The following is a 14,882-nucleotide window of genomic DNA, read 5'->3' on the forward strand; positions in this document are numbered from 1 at the left end:
AACTCATTTAACTTATTTATATAAAGATTAAATAATTTAAAATTGTATAAACTTATAATTAATTTTAATCATATTCTATTTTCTTTGATATTTTCCATTACACAATTAAACATAAGAAAAGTCATTTTTTTTAGTCTTTTTTGTCCTTAATACTTTTCAAGAACTAAATATTACTAACCAAACTAGGCATAAAATTGAAAGAACAAAAAATAAGAAATTTTTAATGTGGTTCATAAATCAATGGGTAAGTTCTCGCTCTCCTTAATTTTGGCCGCACATGGAAAAAAGAAAAAAAAAACTTTAAATCATAAAATGGTTAATTATACGATGAGGATAAACTCATCGTTCATCAAAAATAAAAAATAAAAACTAGGGAACACTACCCCTCCAACCTTGCAAATTGATTGCCCAACTCGATTCCCATGAATTTAACGAAGAGTTCAACCCTCGACATCCTCTACAAATTGCAATAAAATTGATTCGGACTTCATAATCTAATATACATAACCTATATATGTATAAGATGCCCTAATCATATAGATAAAAAAGGGTATGAGACCATTAAACTCATAGTAGACAATATTAACAATGAAGCTTTGGAGGAATCAAAACCACATCTCTCTATATTGCAATTTTGTGATTGACTTTTGTCTTTCTTAGTGACTTACCCAAATAGGGTGATTCTCTTGTTGCATGCACAACAAAATGAAATTTAAAGTCTAAAAAGGGGGACCAACTTCTCCAAATTTTTAGTCACATATGGCACTAGGACATGTGAATATATCCCAATTGCTTTAAGAGTGCATTTGGGAGTGATTCTAGAAAAAGTTTTTACCATTTCTAATACCCGAATGATGAAAATTTTCAAGTATTAAAAATATTAAAAATGGTTCTTAGAATCAATACTAAACATGCTTTTCTTTTACTTGAATTGATTACCAATGTTTATTTGATATAAAATATTTTAAGATACTTATATTGAAAAGAAAATGTATTCAAATGTGATTAAATCTTCTTTGCCTAAAATCTTAGGATTTGTTTAGGAATTATTTTTTAGAATAAAAAAAATAGAAAACACATTTGATAACCAACAACAGTTTTCTATTTTTAATTTTTAAGAACATAAAATTGAGTATTTTTAGATAACATATTTCAATTATTTTATATTATTTTTATTTGTTTTTTAAAGGCTATTTTAAGAAATAATTATACAAATATATAAAATGATTAAAAATAAAATACTAGTTATAAAAATTATTTTTAAAACATATTTAAAAATATTAAAAATATTTTAGATTTCTAAAAAGATTTTTGTTTTACAAAAATTAGAGAACAATTTTTAAAAATGATTTTTAGAATTGTTTTCAAAAACAGTAATCTTTACTAATATCTCTGTCTCTTTTCTAAAATTTCAAAACAAATAGTTGGATATGGCGGGAATTCTCCAACGCTTCTACAACCGTGAATTTTCCAACGAGCGAGGGCATTTACGTCATGAAAATTAAATCATTTTGTACCGAACGCTGCGCGGGAGGTTCACCAGACGTTAACGGTAGGATCAACACTTTGCTTCTTTTTTATTTTTATTTTTATTTTTCCGTTTTCTTTTCAAAAGCCCTAAGAAATCAGTTTCTTCTCATACCCTGATTCTGCATCCTCCTCTTCTTTCGCTTCCATGAGAGGTCATTCCCCTTCCAAAAACCCACTTCTCATCTCCCTTCTGCCCTTCCGTTGGCGAAACGAGACAGGTTCGGGATCGGTTCTTTTCTCTTCCAGATGAGCTTGAGATTTTGCCGAAGAATTATGGTTGGACGAACGGTGCAGGCGAATAATTTGGATGGAATTTTGCAACATTTTAGTGCAGAAGATGGATGGCAAAGCGCTTGTGGCGTGGACAGGTGGAAGTGAGGAATGAGTTTTTGAACAAGAAGATAGAGGTAAATGACCCCACTGCAAGTGTATAGCCTATCACTCACTATGAAATTCCTTTTCCTCTGTTTCAACACGAATGGAATTTTATTAAAGAAGTTTCCATATGGAATACTTAGAAACCTAAACCTGGTAGCTAAAATCAACCAAAACTTACAATCAGTTGATTTTGCTTTGATACTAAGTTAATGTAAGATAACAAAATCTATTCTTTTGAGAGAGAGGGAATATAAGAAACAAGGAAATTTAGGTAGAAGAGAAAACGAAAATATGTGAGAAAAGAATAGAAATTAGGTTAAGAATATAGAAAAGTAGGATGAGAAAGAAAAATAATTAATTTTTAGAATAATTCTGATTCCTGAGAATAATCTTTATTCCTTTGATGTATTTAACCCTGTTTATAAGCAATTCTATAAGTCTAAATAAAGTAAAATACTAAAGCTAATAGTAAGAAAACCAAGGTTCAAAGTATCAGACCGAGCCTAGTACAGCTTAGCCGTGGCTGCAATGAGTCAATACCTGAGTTGCCTTTTTGCATGATTTAGTAGTGATTCTTGTAACTTAGCTTGCTTGATTAGACTGATTTTCCTTAGTAATTCCAAGTTAAACACCACAACTTAAATTCAATGCAACTAAAAAAAGAGAAGGGGGGGGGGGGGGGGGGGGGGGGTTGGTTTGGGAAGGCATCCTTGAATTTCTCAGAGACTTCATGCAACAATGAAAAAAAAAATTTGTTGTACCTATTATTAGGAACAAGAAACTTCAAGCTTTTAACTCATCATTTTTTCCTCAAGAAGACCAGCATAAGGCTTGACCATGAAAGTGTTGTTTGACTCTGCCATTTCTAGGTTCAATCTTAAGACTAAGCCCCATTCTTGCTTTTAAAGTAGTTGTCAATAAAAATTCTTTATCTATTAAAGAGAAGTGTCTAGTTCCATTTAAGTTAGGATGTTATTCAAAAGAAATTTATTGTGATGTCTTACCCATGAATGTGGCCCATATCTTGTTAGATGGTATTTTAATTCAAGATGGTAATCTTGTAGACTACTTTGGTAAAAAAATTCAATGACTCAAAACAATGGTATTTTACATATGATAAGGAGTTTTATGCCATGGTGCAATCTCTTCATCATTGGCAATACCATTTGTTACCAAAACAGTTTATCCTTTGCTGTGACCATTAAACCCTTAAGTACCTTAATTTCCTATGTAAATTGAATGAAAGATATGTTCTGTGGGTTAAATTCCTTTAAGACTACACTTTCATTCTCAAACATCATTTTAGGACAAAAAATGAGGTTGTCGATGCCCTTAGCTATTAGAAGTCAATTCACCAATTCTCTTTCACAAATGTCCCATAGCAAAACGACATTGTCAAACAAAAAAAAAATTGACACCTATTAGAAGTCACTCAGGCCTTATTGTTGCAGAAAAATATTCCTAAGTCGCATTAGAGAGAAAGAGTTTTGATTGCTTCCCACTTAATAAATTGACTTCCCTCTAGGGTCTTGGGTCACAGAAGTCTAATGGTTATTTTCTCTTAGTTTTTTCCTAAATTTCATGGATTTTTCAAACAACCTCCTAAAGTGTTTAGTTGTGTGCCCTTTGTTCATATCCATGCTCGATACCACAACAAACTTGATCCACATGCTTTTAAATGTGTTTTTGTTGGGTATTTAGCAACAAAAAAAGGATAAAAATGCTATCACCAGGCTATATGAAAATTTTTCACCTCTATGGATGTTACATTTATGGAACAAGAGTCCTTTTTCCCTAGTCCTTATCATCAAGGGGGACTTTGATGGAAGATAAGGAAGATCTATCATTCCTTAACCCATCTATTATTTCTCCTTCCAGCACTATTGACATCATCAACTCCCAACCAACCAACTTTTACCCATCGATTCCTTCCACGTCAAAGTCCAATGGTGATACTCAAGAGAAAGTCAGTCCTTTAATCACCTTATTACTACAAGTTTACTAAAGGCGGAAGCTACCCATACCTGAACCTATGCAAGTCTAAGAATCCGATCCTATAACAGGTATTGAAACTTCAACCTTACCTTTATTGTCATCATCTATTCCATCTGTGGTTGTTTATGATTTACACTTACCTATTTCCCTTAGGAAAGGAACTAGAAAGTGTACCTAACATCCCATCTCTAATTTTATTTCATTCAATAATGGTCGTCGTCACACTAAGTCTTCCTCACACAACTAAATCCCATTGAAATCCCACAAACAGTCTAAAAGGCTCATAGGGATGAGAATTGGAGAAACGCCACGAGTGAGTAGATGAAAGTTTTGGAGAAAAAAAAAACATTGGGAGATTGTGGAACTTCCTTAAGGAAAGAAACTAATGGGGTGTAAATGGGTGTTTACTATAAAATATAGAGCTTATAGGACTTTAGAAAGGTATAAGGCTAGATTGGTTGTCAAGGGCTGTACCCAAACCTATGGAGTGGATTACCGGTAGACTTTTGCACTAGTGGCAAAGATAAATACTGTTAGAATTTTATTGTTATTAGAAACTAACCATGATTGGACGTTACAACAATTTGATATTAGAAATGATTTTTACATGGTGATTTATAGGAGGAGGTGTATATGGATACTCTACCAGGGTTTAATAAAAGGTTTACAACTAACCGTGTGTGCGAGCTCAAGAAGGGATTGTATGGACTTAAACAATCTCCTAGAGCTTGGTTTAGAAGGTTCACCAAGGCCATGATAGAGATGGAGTTTCAGCAGAATTAGGGAGATTGCACTCTCTTTATCAAATTCTACCCTTTTTATGATTGTCAAGGGTGATGATTTGGAGGAAGTAAAACAACTTAAACAATGGTTTAACAGGGATTTTGAGATAAAAGAGTTAGGAAAATTACAGTATTTTCTAGGAATTGAAGTTGCTTACTCAAGAAATGGTAATTTTGTGTCACAACAAAAGTAAACTCTTGATCTTCTTAAAGAAACAAGGATGCTAGAATGCAAGCTAAGTGAAACTCCAATTGAACAAAATCATAGGCTAGGTGATTCACTTGAATCTGTAGTAGCGGATCAAGGCTAGTATCAACATTTAGTTAGGAAGTTAATCTACTTGTTACATACCTTATCAAGCACTTGTGAGTGTAGTGAGCCAATTCATGCACTCTCTTAGGGAAACACGTTTAAAAACATTATAGAGAGTTCTCTGCTATCTGAAGGCTACCCCAAGAAATGGAATTTTGTTTAAGAAGAACGAAGAACCAAACTTGGAAGCCTTATATAGATGTGGATTGGGCAAGATCAATGACAAATCGAAGTTCAACATTAGGCTATTATAACTTTTTGGGTGGAAATCTAGTTACTTAAAAAAATAAGTAGTTGTTGGCATGTTGCTAGATAGAGTGCAGAGGTAGAATTTAGAGCAATAACACAGGGAATTTGTGAAGTGCTTTGGTTAACAGTTATTCTTGATGATCTTGGAATAAGATCAGAATGATCAATGAAGTTATATTGTGATAATAAGATAGCCATCGACATTGCTCATAATTTGATTCAATATGACCATACTAAACATATGGAGATTGATAGACATTTCATAAAAGAGAAACTGGATCGTGGGTTGATTTGCATTCCATATGCTTCAATGAATGGGCAACTTGATGATATCCTAACCAAGAAACTAACTAATCACTCATTTCAAGCAATCACTAACAAGGTAGGAATAGATAATATCTATACCCCAGATTGAGAGGGAATGTTGGGAAGTCAAAACAATCCAAAATTAGGAATGATTTGTACATTTTGTATTTAATTTAGGCTAATTGTGATTGTTTTTTTCTTTACTGTAAATCTAACCAATCTGATCCTGAATTTTGTGATTGCACAGCTAGGTAATTATTTTCTTTTTAGTGTAAAGGAGACCTATATATATATCTATTCTGTTGGAAAGTCAAAACAATCCAAAATTACAAATGATTTGTATATTTTTTATTTAATTTAGGCTAATTGTGATTTTTTTTTCTTCACTGTAAATCTAACCAATCTGATCCTGAATTTTGTGATTGTACAGCTAGGTAATTATTTTCTTTTTAGTGTAAAGGAGTCCTATATATATGTATTTATATATATATGTACTGATTCATTCATAAATAAGATGAATTATTCTTCATTGTCATTAGTGAGATTCAAAGGATTCTTCTGAATTTTCAAGGACTCAAGCTTAGATGACCAATAAGTTCTTTGTTTTGATAAGTAAAAGTGTTATATTAAGAAGAGGCACTAAATTAGTGGTGACCAATAAGTTTTTTGTAGATAAAATAGTTTCTTTGTCCTGATCATTTGACCTCATTCAGGTTCAAGGAAACTATTATATGAGCATCAACCCACTAGGGGCTGGTGCATGCTGGTGCCAAAAAACCGCCCAGGAAAATTTACTCACCACTTCTCTTAGCTTTCACACATGAGGTATGGCTTGATTCTGCTCATGTTTTATTAATCATCATAGCCCCTTAATTTGTTAAACAATTGCTCTTACAGAATTCAGAGTCCTGGACAACATCTCATTTGATGAAATCAAGTTCCATGGAACCAAATTACAGTTTACCCCTTAATGTTGCTGTGATTACTCGTCAGGTGATTGTCTGAAATGACAGTAGAATCTACTCTCTCTCTCTATAGCTTTTGTTTTGCAGGAGTTGGATGATGGAAGTGTGCTCCTCTGTTTGGCACATCTATCTTGTTCTGACACATTTCAAGTCAAACTCAATAAATCCTTACATCCTAACTACTGTTTGCCTGATACACAAGGTTTTTTTGCTTATTCTGTAATACCTGTCTTCAACCAACTTTGTTGTCATATTCCAACACATCCATATGTGGTTCTCTTTCAAAATGTTGAGTACAAAATTGCAGTTGAGGATCATAAAAAGATGGAAATTTGAAGTTAACAGTTCCTTTTAAGTTCTTCACCACTGGCTTTTGAAATTATAAATGTCCAGTTTAAAAAGCTAATGGATTTTGTACCTGACTATAATGACAGATCTTTTTTGTTCTTACAACTTAAAAGAATACAAGTACTTGTTTGGAGCATTGATCTGTTGAATCTTATAAGCTGCAATCAATGAAGTAATTTTGTTCCAAATAGTTAAGTAAATGGAATAGATTTACTTCTCTAATCAATATTTCATGTTGTGAAACATGGATAGGCTGGTGAAGATGTTGAATATTCTACAATGTCAAAAGTTGAACCAAGGAAGATGTTTTCTACTAGGAAAAAGGTATATGAGCTTCTTATTATGCTTTTTTTTTTTACCAGTTCTTTTTTCCTTCCTAGATATTCTATAAACTATCGGTATGTTTAGTTCTATAAAAGTGCTAAGGAAAAAAAATGTTGGGCTATGTTTGGTTCTTGGAAAATATTTAGGAAAGAAAAAAATATAATATGGAAAATGATTTTCTCTTATTTGGTTTTACTATGGAAATATGAAAAAAAATTAAAATTAATTAGAAACTTATGTATTTTAAAATTATTAATCTTTATATATAAAAGTTAAAATAATTGAAATGAGTTTGAAAAGTCTTAAAAAAAAGGATATGAATTTGAAATGTCATATAAAAATAATTTGTTGACTTCAAATCTAATTTTTATTTTCCTTCACTTCTTTTTTAGTTTTTTTTTTTCTCTATTTTCATTCCCACAAATTTTCCAGGAACCAAACAGAGTCTATATATGCGTCGGTTGTGCTTAGTGAATCCCCTTCTCAGACATGATTTTGGTCTGGAATTTATGTATATATGGTGGATGTAATCTTTCATAACTTGATGCCTTGATCCCTAAGATAGAATTTTTATAGGAAAAAAAGTAGACAGTTTTTCAAGAATATGAAGGAATTGCAATTATTCGTTGGTATTAGAATCATATTTGACTCCACTTATTATTGGCTCTGGATATGTTCTTCTTCATGCTATCCAAGAACTGTCCATGTTCCTTTTTGTAATGGATGAATTGGGATTTCCTGAAAGCATAACCTGGCTGCAAGAGTCATACCATAATTATGAATTTAGTTTTGCTTGATTGGGATTCAAACTTGCAGATAAAGGAGATGAGTTTGTCAACAAACCAAGAGAAGTCTGAGATGACAAAGAAGACCTGGAAAGTTGAAGATGACAGTGGAGAGGAACCAACTCCACTCAAAGGAGGTCCTGTGGATAATTCAACTCTTGTTGTTGAGGTCCAATGGAGATCTGTACTTTCTTGTTGAAATTTGAAGGAGTTTTCGTTTGAGATATCATCTTCAATTTTTGGTTTAACTGAACTCTACAACAATACTTGACGGCAATATACTTTTGCTTATATAATCCATGAAGTTCTGATTTTTCTGTTCAATTCTATTTACTGGTGGGAACTTACATTGGTGAAGAAAAAAGGCCTCGGTTGAATTGAACAAGAATATATATTTGCCTCAAAAATTTCGAAAACAGGGTTGGGATATGATACCATGCCTGAAGGATGTTAGTGTTGGAATCCAGTAAATCCTGAAGTTGGAAGCTACTTATGGTTTAGAACAAGGGCAGTGTTGTTTTGAAGCTGTAAGGTGTACCAAGAAGCCAATGTAAAAACACAGGCAAAAAAAGGCACAAATTGTAGCGCCATGTCTTGCCTTAGACTCTGGCCTGGAGGTCTTGTGTGGACTTCATGAAATATGGAACTCTTTCTCAGGTTTTCAGAATGTGGAATAAAAATAGCAGCCAAATTGCAATGAGATACAACCATTAAAAACCCCCTATATTTGGTGGTAGCCACTTCCAACACCGTAAATTCTCCCGACAAGCGAGGGCATTCTTGTCATGCAAATTAAAACCATATTGTACCGAACGCTGCGCGGGAAGGTCCCAAGACAGTTACGTTAAAAGTCTCTCTCCCTCTGCCATGTTCGCTCTACATAACTTCCATTCATTTCCCAATCATTGTCTCTCGGTTCAACAATGGCTTCCCAAAACCCTAACCCTAACAAACCAAACTCTCTGTATCCTGAGATCATCCAAGCGGACCCTCCTCCCTTCATCTCAAACCCGAATTCTTCATCTTCCTCTCTCTATCCTTCCATCGACATGAGAGACTTGGTCGAAAATCTCTTCCCAGAAAACCCTCACCCTACTGCTCCTCCTGAATCCCTTGAAGAGGTTCTCGTCATGTTACCCGGCGTCATCCTCCACCTCATCGACAAGCAGTACAGCGTCGAGCTCGCATCCGGCGATCTATCTATCATTCGTCTCTGGCAGGGGAATAACATTGTCGCCGTTCTCGCCCGCGTCGGCCAGGAGATCCAGTGGCCGTTGGCCAAAGATGAGGCGTCGGTGAAGGTTGACGGCTCGCATTACTTCTTCTCTCTTCGCGCAATGAAGGAGAATGGATCGGGGTCGGATTCGAGCGATGATGAGGGGAACGAAGGGGAGAATCGGTTGAATTATGGTTTGACGATTGTGCCCAAGGGACAGGAGCCATTGGTGGAGATGTTGGATGGAATTTTGGAGCATTACAGCAGTTTTACCAAGGTGGTGGACGTATCAAAGGAGGGGATGGAGGTGTTGGAAGTTAAGTTGTCGCCGTTGGAGAAGGACAAGGAGTTGTCGGAAGAAAGGAGCTCTGCGTACTGGACGACATTGGCACCTAATGTGGAGGATTATAGTGGGACTGCAGCCAGGTTGATTGCTGCCGGATCTGGGCAGCTGGTCAAGGGGATTTTGTGGTGTGGGGATGTGACCGTGGATAGGTTGAAATGGGGGAATGAGTTTTTGAAGAAAAGGATGTCGCCTGCTTCCAACACGGAGATTAGTCCCCAAACTATGAAGAATATGAAAAGGTTTGGATTGCTATTTTTCTATATACACTTGTTTTTACATTGCTCATCTGTTTTAATATTGTTTTTGTTTTGTTTTGCTTTGTTTTTTTTTTAGTTGTACCTGCAGTTTGGACTCCCTGTCTCTCACTTAGTTGTTTGTTTGCACTTCTATATTTATTTTGTCATTCATGACAAAACTTAAGGTTGTTTTATGTTTGTCTATCCAATACAAATTGAATATGAAGGTAAAATCCAGTCATGGAAGATGACCAAAAATAGCATCCACCTCACATATGGTGGTAATTTTTTGGAAGAGTATCATTTAGGGAAATATTTAAAAGGGTGGCATTATTATCTGAGCTGTCTAATAAACTGCTGGGTTCACTATGGACATTGTTGAGAATGGCCCGAGGTGCACATGAGCGAGTGAGACCCAAACTATTTTATAAAAACTATAAATTTGGACATGCAATGTTTATTATATGCCTATGTATCATCAAATATGTTATATTAAAATAAGGATTCAGGATTTAGGAAAAAGGAAAAGAAAAAGAGGAAAAAAAAGAAAAGAAAAGAGACAAAATACACCTCTTCAACAAACTGAGCCCTAGTAGACGAGGTATAACAGCAGGGGGAGTTGTTGCACCTTGGTTCTAGGTGCACCTTTAACAACTATTATGTGGGAGTAATAAAACATTGCCTGTGAAAACACTGCCATTTCCAGAATTGATCTTTTGGACCCTCACTATCCAGTAGTGGTCTGTTTTCTTCAATTTTGACCTGTCTTGAGTGATGGACCTTCACCTTGGGTGCTATGTTATTGTTAAAAAATAGGTCCATTTAAGTTCCAACCAGTATGCTTTGATTATTTTACAAGTTCATCTAGCACGAACATTAGGCGGGGACTTAGATGCTGATTAGCTCTCAGGGTCTTTTTGGTCTTCCTAGGAGTAGTTGCTTAATACTAAACAGCCACATATGATTTTATGCTTTTACTGTTCCTGTAGGGTAGAGAGAGTCACATTGGTGACTGAGAAAGTAGCTACTGGGGTCCTCTCTGGAGTTGTGAAGGTTTCTGGATTCTTCACAGGTTCTGTGGCAAACTCAAGAGTTGGCAAGAAATTTTTTGGCTTCATGCCTGGAGAAATGGTCCTTGCTTCTCTGGATGGATTTAGTATGTTGATCATCTCAAACTCTTTATGCTATTATGCTCATTAATAAGAGATATTGCTGGAGAAAATGGTTAATAACCTTTGTTTACACCTTTATTTATTTTATGCGCTAGAACAATGTGTGTTCTATATATGTAAGTATAAATTTGGGATTGTCATGCAATGAAATTACATTAAACACAGCTCTTTTCTGGAAGTTGAAAATTATTAGCTTTAGTTTTTGAGGACAAATCACTACGACACTGCTTGTGAATAGATAAGATAAACAAATTTGAAATTTCACCATGTTGTTCCAGCCTTCAAGGATTAAGCTGGTTATTTGAGTTAAGATACATTGAATGGGGTGAAAGTTGATATTTCACACTGTGTAGATCGTATGATATTGGATATGGGAAAGGGACAATTTATATGTTTTTTCATCTTACAAGGGATCAAACTTGTTGATAATTTGAATTCCATGCACCCGGCTCCTGTCAAATTATAGACATTTAGCATTCTTTCTATCTGGAATAGTTCCTTTTGCATGAACATTATCTTCATATATGTTTTAATTTCCAAGCTTGATATTCCCAGAGAGCAAGCTTAGCTCTCTTCACAGTCTTACAATAGATTTATATGAAGTAAACATGCTGCCCAAGAGGTAGCTGGTCCAACAGGAAGGGAGTTTATTCAAGTTCTCTGCTTACTTTAGCAACCTATGTGATATAGGCAGATCGGTTTGCAAAGCCCTGATCTATGCTTTTCCATGATGGAATATGTCTATAGTGCTTATATAGGAAATCAAGCACTTGAATTATCTGCATCTTAAGCAATATCTAGATCAAGTTAATGGAAAATCATAAGCCCATCTATCCTATAGAATATGGTTTCACTTCTTTCCAATGATAATTTAATGGATATTTATGTCAGTCCCAAACCCCTCCACCACTGGACTCCCCCAACCTTCCAACACCAGCACACACTCACACGAAGCCCCAAAATAGGAGTGAATTGTGTGGAAATAAGTTCATTTACTGCATCTAAACTTTTAAGACAAGTACAATTGTTCCTAGGTCAACATTACCCTAGATTAAATTTTTATTGGTGCTTTCCACATGTGTATGGCTCTGCTTCCTAATGCAGTTTATTTTGTTTTATTTTATTTTTGTGTATTTTTTTCTTTTTTTTTTACCTCTCGTGAAATAGGTAAGGTCTGTGATGCGGTTGAAGTAGCCGGAAGGAATGTTATGTCAACATCATCCACTGTGACCACTGGACTTGTGTCACATAGGTAGACTTCACATGATATTTTTTATTTTAAAGCATTCAGGAAAAAGAAGTAAAATACAATAGAAATCAGCCAAGTCTTTAGGACCCTCTCTATTCAATGGGACTATTTCTTCCCCCATTATATACTTCTAATTTTTTGCCAGCAGTAATAACTGGAGTTTTGTCTATCCTTGATATATATTATTGATTTCAAAACTAAGGCCCTGTTTGGAAATTTCCAGATAGAGTAAAACAACAGTATTTTTTTTTTTTGGTTACTTTTTCTTTGACGTAACAGAGTAAAAGAACAGTAAGACATTATCCTTCTGTAAGGATGAACTCATAAATTTGGAGGGCTGCATTTACGATGATGCAGGTATGGGGAGCAAGCAGGTCAGGCAACAAATACAGGGCTTGATGCTGCAGGTCATGCTGTAGGGGCTGCATGGGCTGTTTTTAAGATCCGGAAAGCTTTCAACCCAAAAAGTGTTATTAAACCTACCAGCCTGGCTGCTGCTAAAGCTGCTGCAGCTGAGAAGGTGGCTAAGAGATCCAAGTAACCGTTGATAGGATGTGATTATTGAAATTTTGATTGCTGCTGTGCATATTGTTAATCTGTAGGTGAAAGTTTCAGTGTGTGTACCTTCTTTGTAGTTATATTATTTGTTTGTTTTATGTTGTAAGGATTACATGAATGTGAGTTTGTCACAAGAATCAACTGGAAAACGATTTTATTGGATTGGGCCTCTCCAAAGTTAGGTTTAAAGGATGAGTTACTAGTTATCTAGGGTCGATTTGGACATACTCAAAACTTCCTGCTGAAATTGAATGGTCCCAGTAAAAGGTCATTAATCCAGACAGTGCCGAGGAAGAGGAAGGGAGCCATCACCAAACCAAATGTTGCATGTAGGTTTGATACAAACTCAAAGAGCCAGACCGATCTGAAGTAATCTGTGGCATTTTCCTTGGAGTTCTGGGATGGAGAAATTAAGAAGTGCCCCCAGGTTGGTTTGATTTTGGATTTCCTTATCTGATGAAAAATTATAGTTGGAACCAACATGAAAATGGGTGTTCCCACTGCCCAGCACTCCCATGGTGTAAGTGGGATTACTAGTTCTCAACTATGAGGGTGTGTTAGGTGAATATATGAGGAGAGACGGTTCCTAGTATTTCACTAGTCAAAAGTAAATATCGTTTTCGTTGGCTTGGGCAGGGCATGTAGAGAGACAAGGCAGAATATATGTGTTTGGTAGCGTGATTCAGAAGATCGTGCTGCTTTATTCTGGTGCTTGTATCAGCATCAACAAGGATCCTTGCCAATGGGGCCATGATATCTTGGGGGACTTTTTTCAAGATCAGGTATGGGATCAACACTTGTTGAGGAGATAGGGTTGATGGCAATACCCTTTGCTTCAAGCATTACACTGAGGGGCCCCGCCTGTCATAATCAAACAATTTGGTGGAACCCAACAACTCTTTGATGATTGACAAGAGTAGACCACATTAGAATACGTGGTTGACTCACAAGATTGGTTACGAGTATGAGTGAAGATGAGTATATACCACACTTATGACCGTACATAAAAGGGGTTGGCTGGCATCAACGTGGGGATGAAGAGATGAGTATGTGTGAGTTTGTGTTCCTTTTAATTTGCTCCACTAGCTCCCTCAATGGCCATGGACTTTTTCAACCTCAGTCCACATAAACGAATCAGATCTTCCTTTAGTGGACAAACACACCCTCAATTATCAAATGGTTCATCCACCCACACACCTTGCCATCCCATGCCGGTCTTTTCTTTTTCTATTATTTCTTTTTCCTACAGAAATGGGCTTTGCGAAAGAGAAAGCTAAACCTGAAAATGAAACCTAGATTTTTCTTTTACCTCCCAAGATAATCTCAAAGGAAGAGGACAGCAGACCTATGAAGGAAATCTGCTCTGGCTTTACAAGTTTAAGGATAAAGGATTCCCAGCGCTACATCAATAAGACAAGAAAACCAGGACCAATAAATTAACTCAAGATATTTATTCCCACTAATCCCCTTTGTTACTTTAAACTTTAAAAGGTGAAACACGCGCCGGTGCCTTAGCTTCAGTGGGTGTTAATAAGCAAAGCAATCCATATAACCCTCCCCTACGGACGGGGATGATGGATTACTGAGTTGGAATCACTAATTTTATGTTCTAGAGGCTATGATGCATGCCTAGTCAAGCCACATAATGCACACCCATGCTTTGTGTGATTAAATTTAGCCGCCCCTTGCTATCGGACCCGCACTACCCCCCTCTGGAGATAAGATCAACACCTAGTCTTATTCTTATTATTACTTTTAACCCATTTTTTAATTTGCGATTTGCCTTTTGTGGGACTAATTTGACTCTACATGAAGCTCATAGGCTATGCCTTGTAAGTTGTAAGTCACTAAATTGTAACCCCATCCCTTATGCCGCAACCCGGATCTCCAGGATTCCCATATGGCCAAATTGCCCATCTCATCATTTGATAAGCCGTAATAACTAATTATTATTATTTTTTCTCTTTCTTTCTTTTTTATGGTTTTTTTTTTCGGAAAATTAATTGCTTGGGCGATTACCCAGTATTGACGACTTGTAATTTGATGGGGATTATTGTAGTTGGATCACATCATTAAAACTCTTATTTCTTGAACATTCCCCAACTCACTCCACTCAGAGAGAACACCTAC

General features: G+C 35.7%; 1 protein-coding gene and 1 long non-coding RNA gene across 2 annotated transcripts; both read left to right on the forward strand.

The window, feature by feature from the left end:
- The first annotated feature begins 1,549 nt into the window (after window positions 1-1,549).
- On the forward strand, window positions 1,550-6,599 carry LOC132252651 (uncharacterized). The gene is made up of 3 exons (XR_009465557.1): window positions 1,550-1,937; window positions 6,267-6,378; window positions 6,451-6,599. It is a non-coding gene; the product is annotated as an uncharacterized LOC132252651 (long non-coding RNA).
- A 55-nt stretch (window positions 6,600-6,654) lies between these two features.
- Window positions 6,655-12,936, forward strand: LOC100241964 (protein EARLY-RESPONSIVE TO DEHYDRATION 7, chloroplastic). The gene is made up of 5 exons (XM_019219568.2): window positions 6,655-7,190; window positions 8,007-9,776; window positions 10,763-10,929; window positions 12,113-12,197; window positions 12,552-12,936. The coding sequence occupies exons 2-5, from the start codon at window positions 8,899-8,901 to the stop codon at window positions 12,733-12,735; spliced, it is 1,314 nt and encodes a 437-aa protein (XP_019075113.1). The 5' UTR covers window positions 6,655-7,190; window positions 8,007-8,898; the 3' UTR covers window positions 12,736-12,936.
- The last annotated feature ends 1,946 nt before the right edge of the window (window positions 12,937-14,882 follow it).

This window comes from Vitis vinifera, chromosome 4 (genome assembly GCF_030704535.1).
Source record: "Vitis vinifera cultivar Pinot Noir 40024 chromosome 4, ASM3070453v1".
Classification (NCBI taxonomy): Eukaryota; Viridiplantae; Streptophyta; class Magnoliopsida; order Vitales; family Vitaceae; genus Vitis; species Vitis vinifera.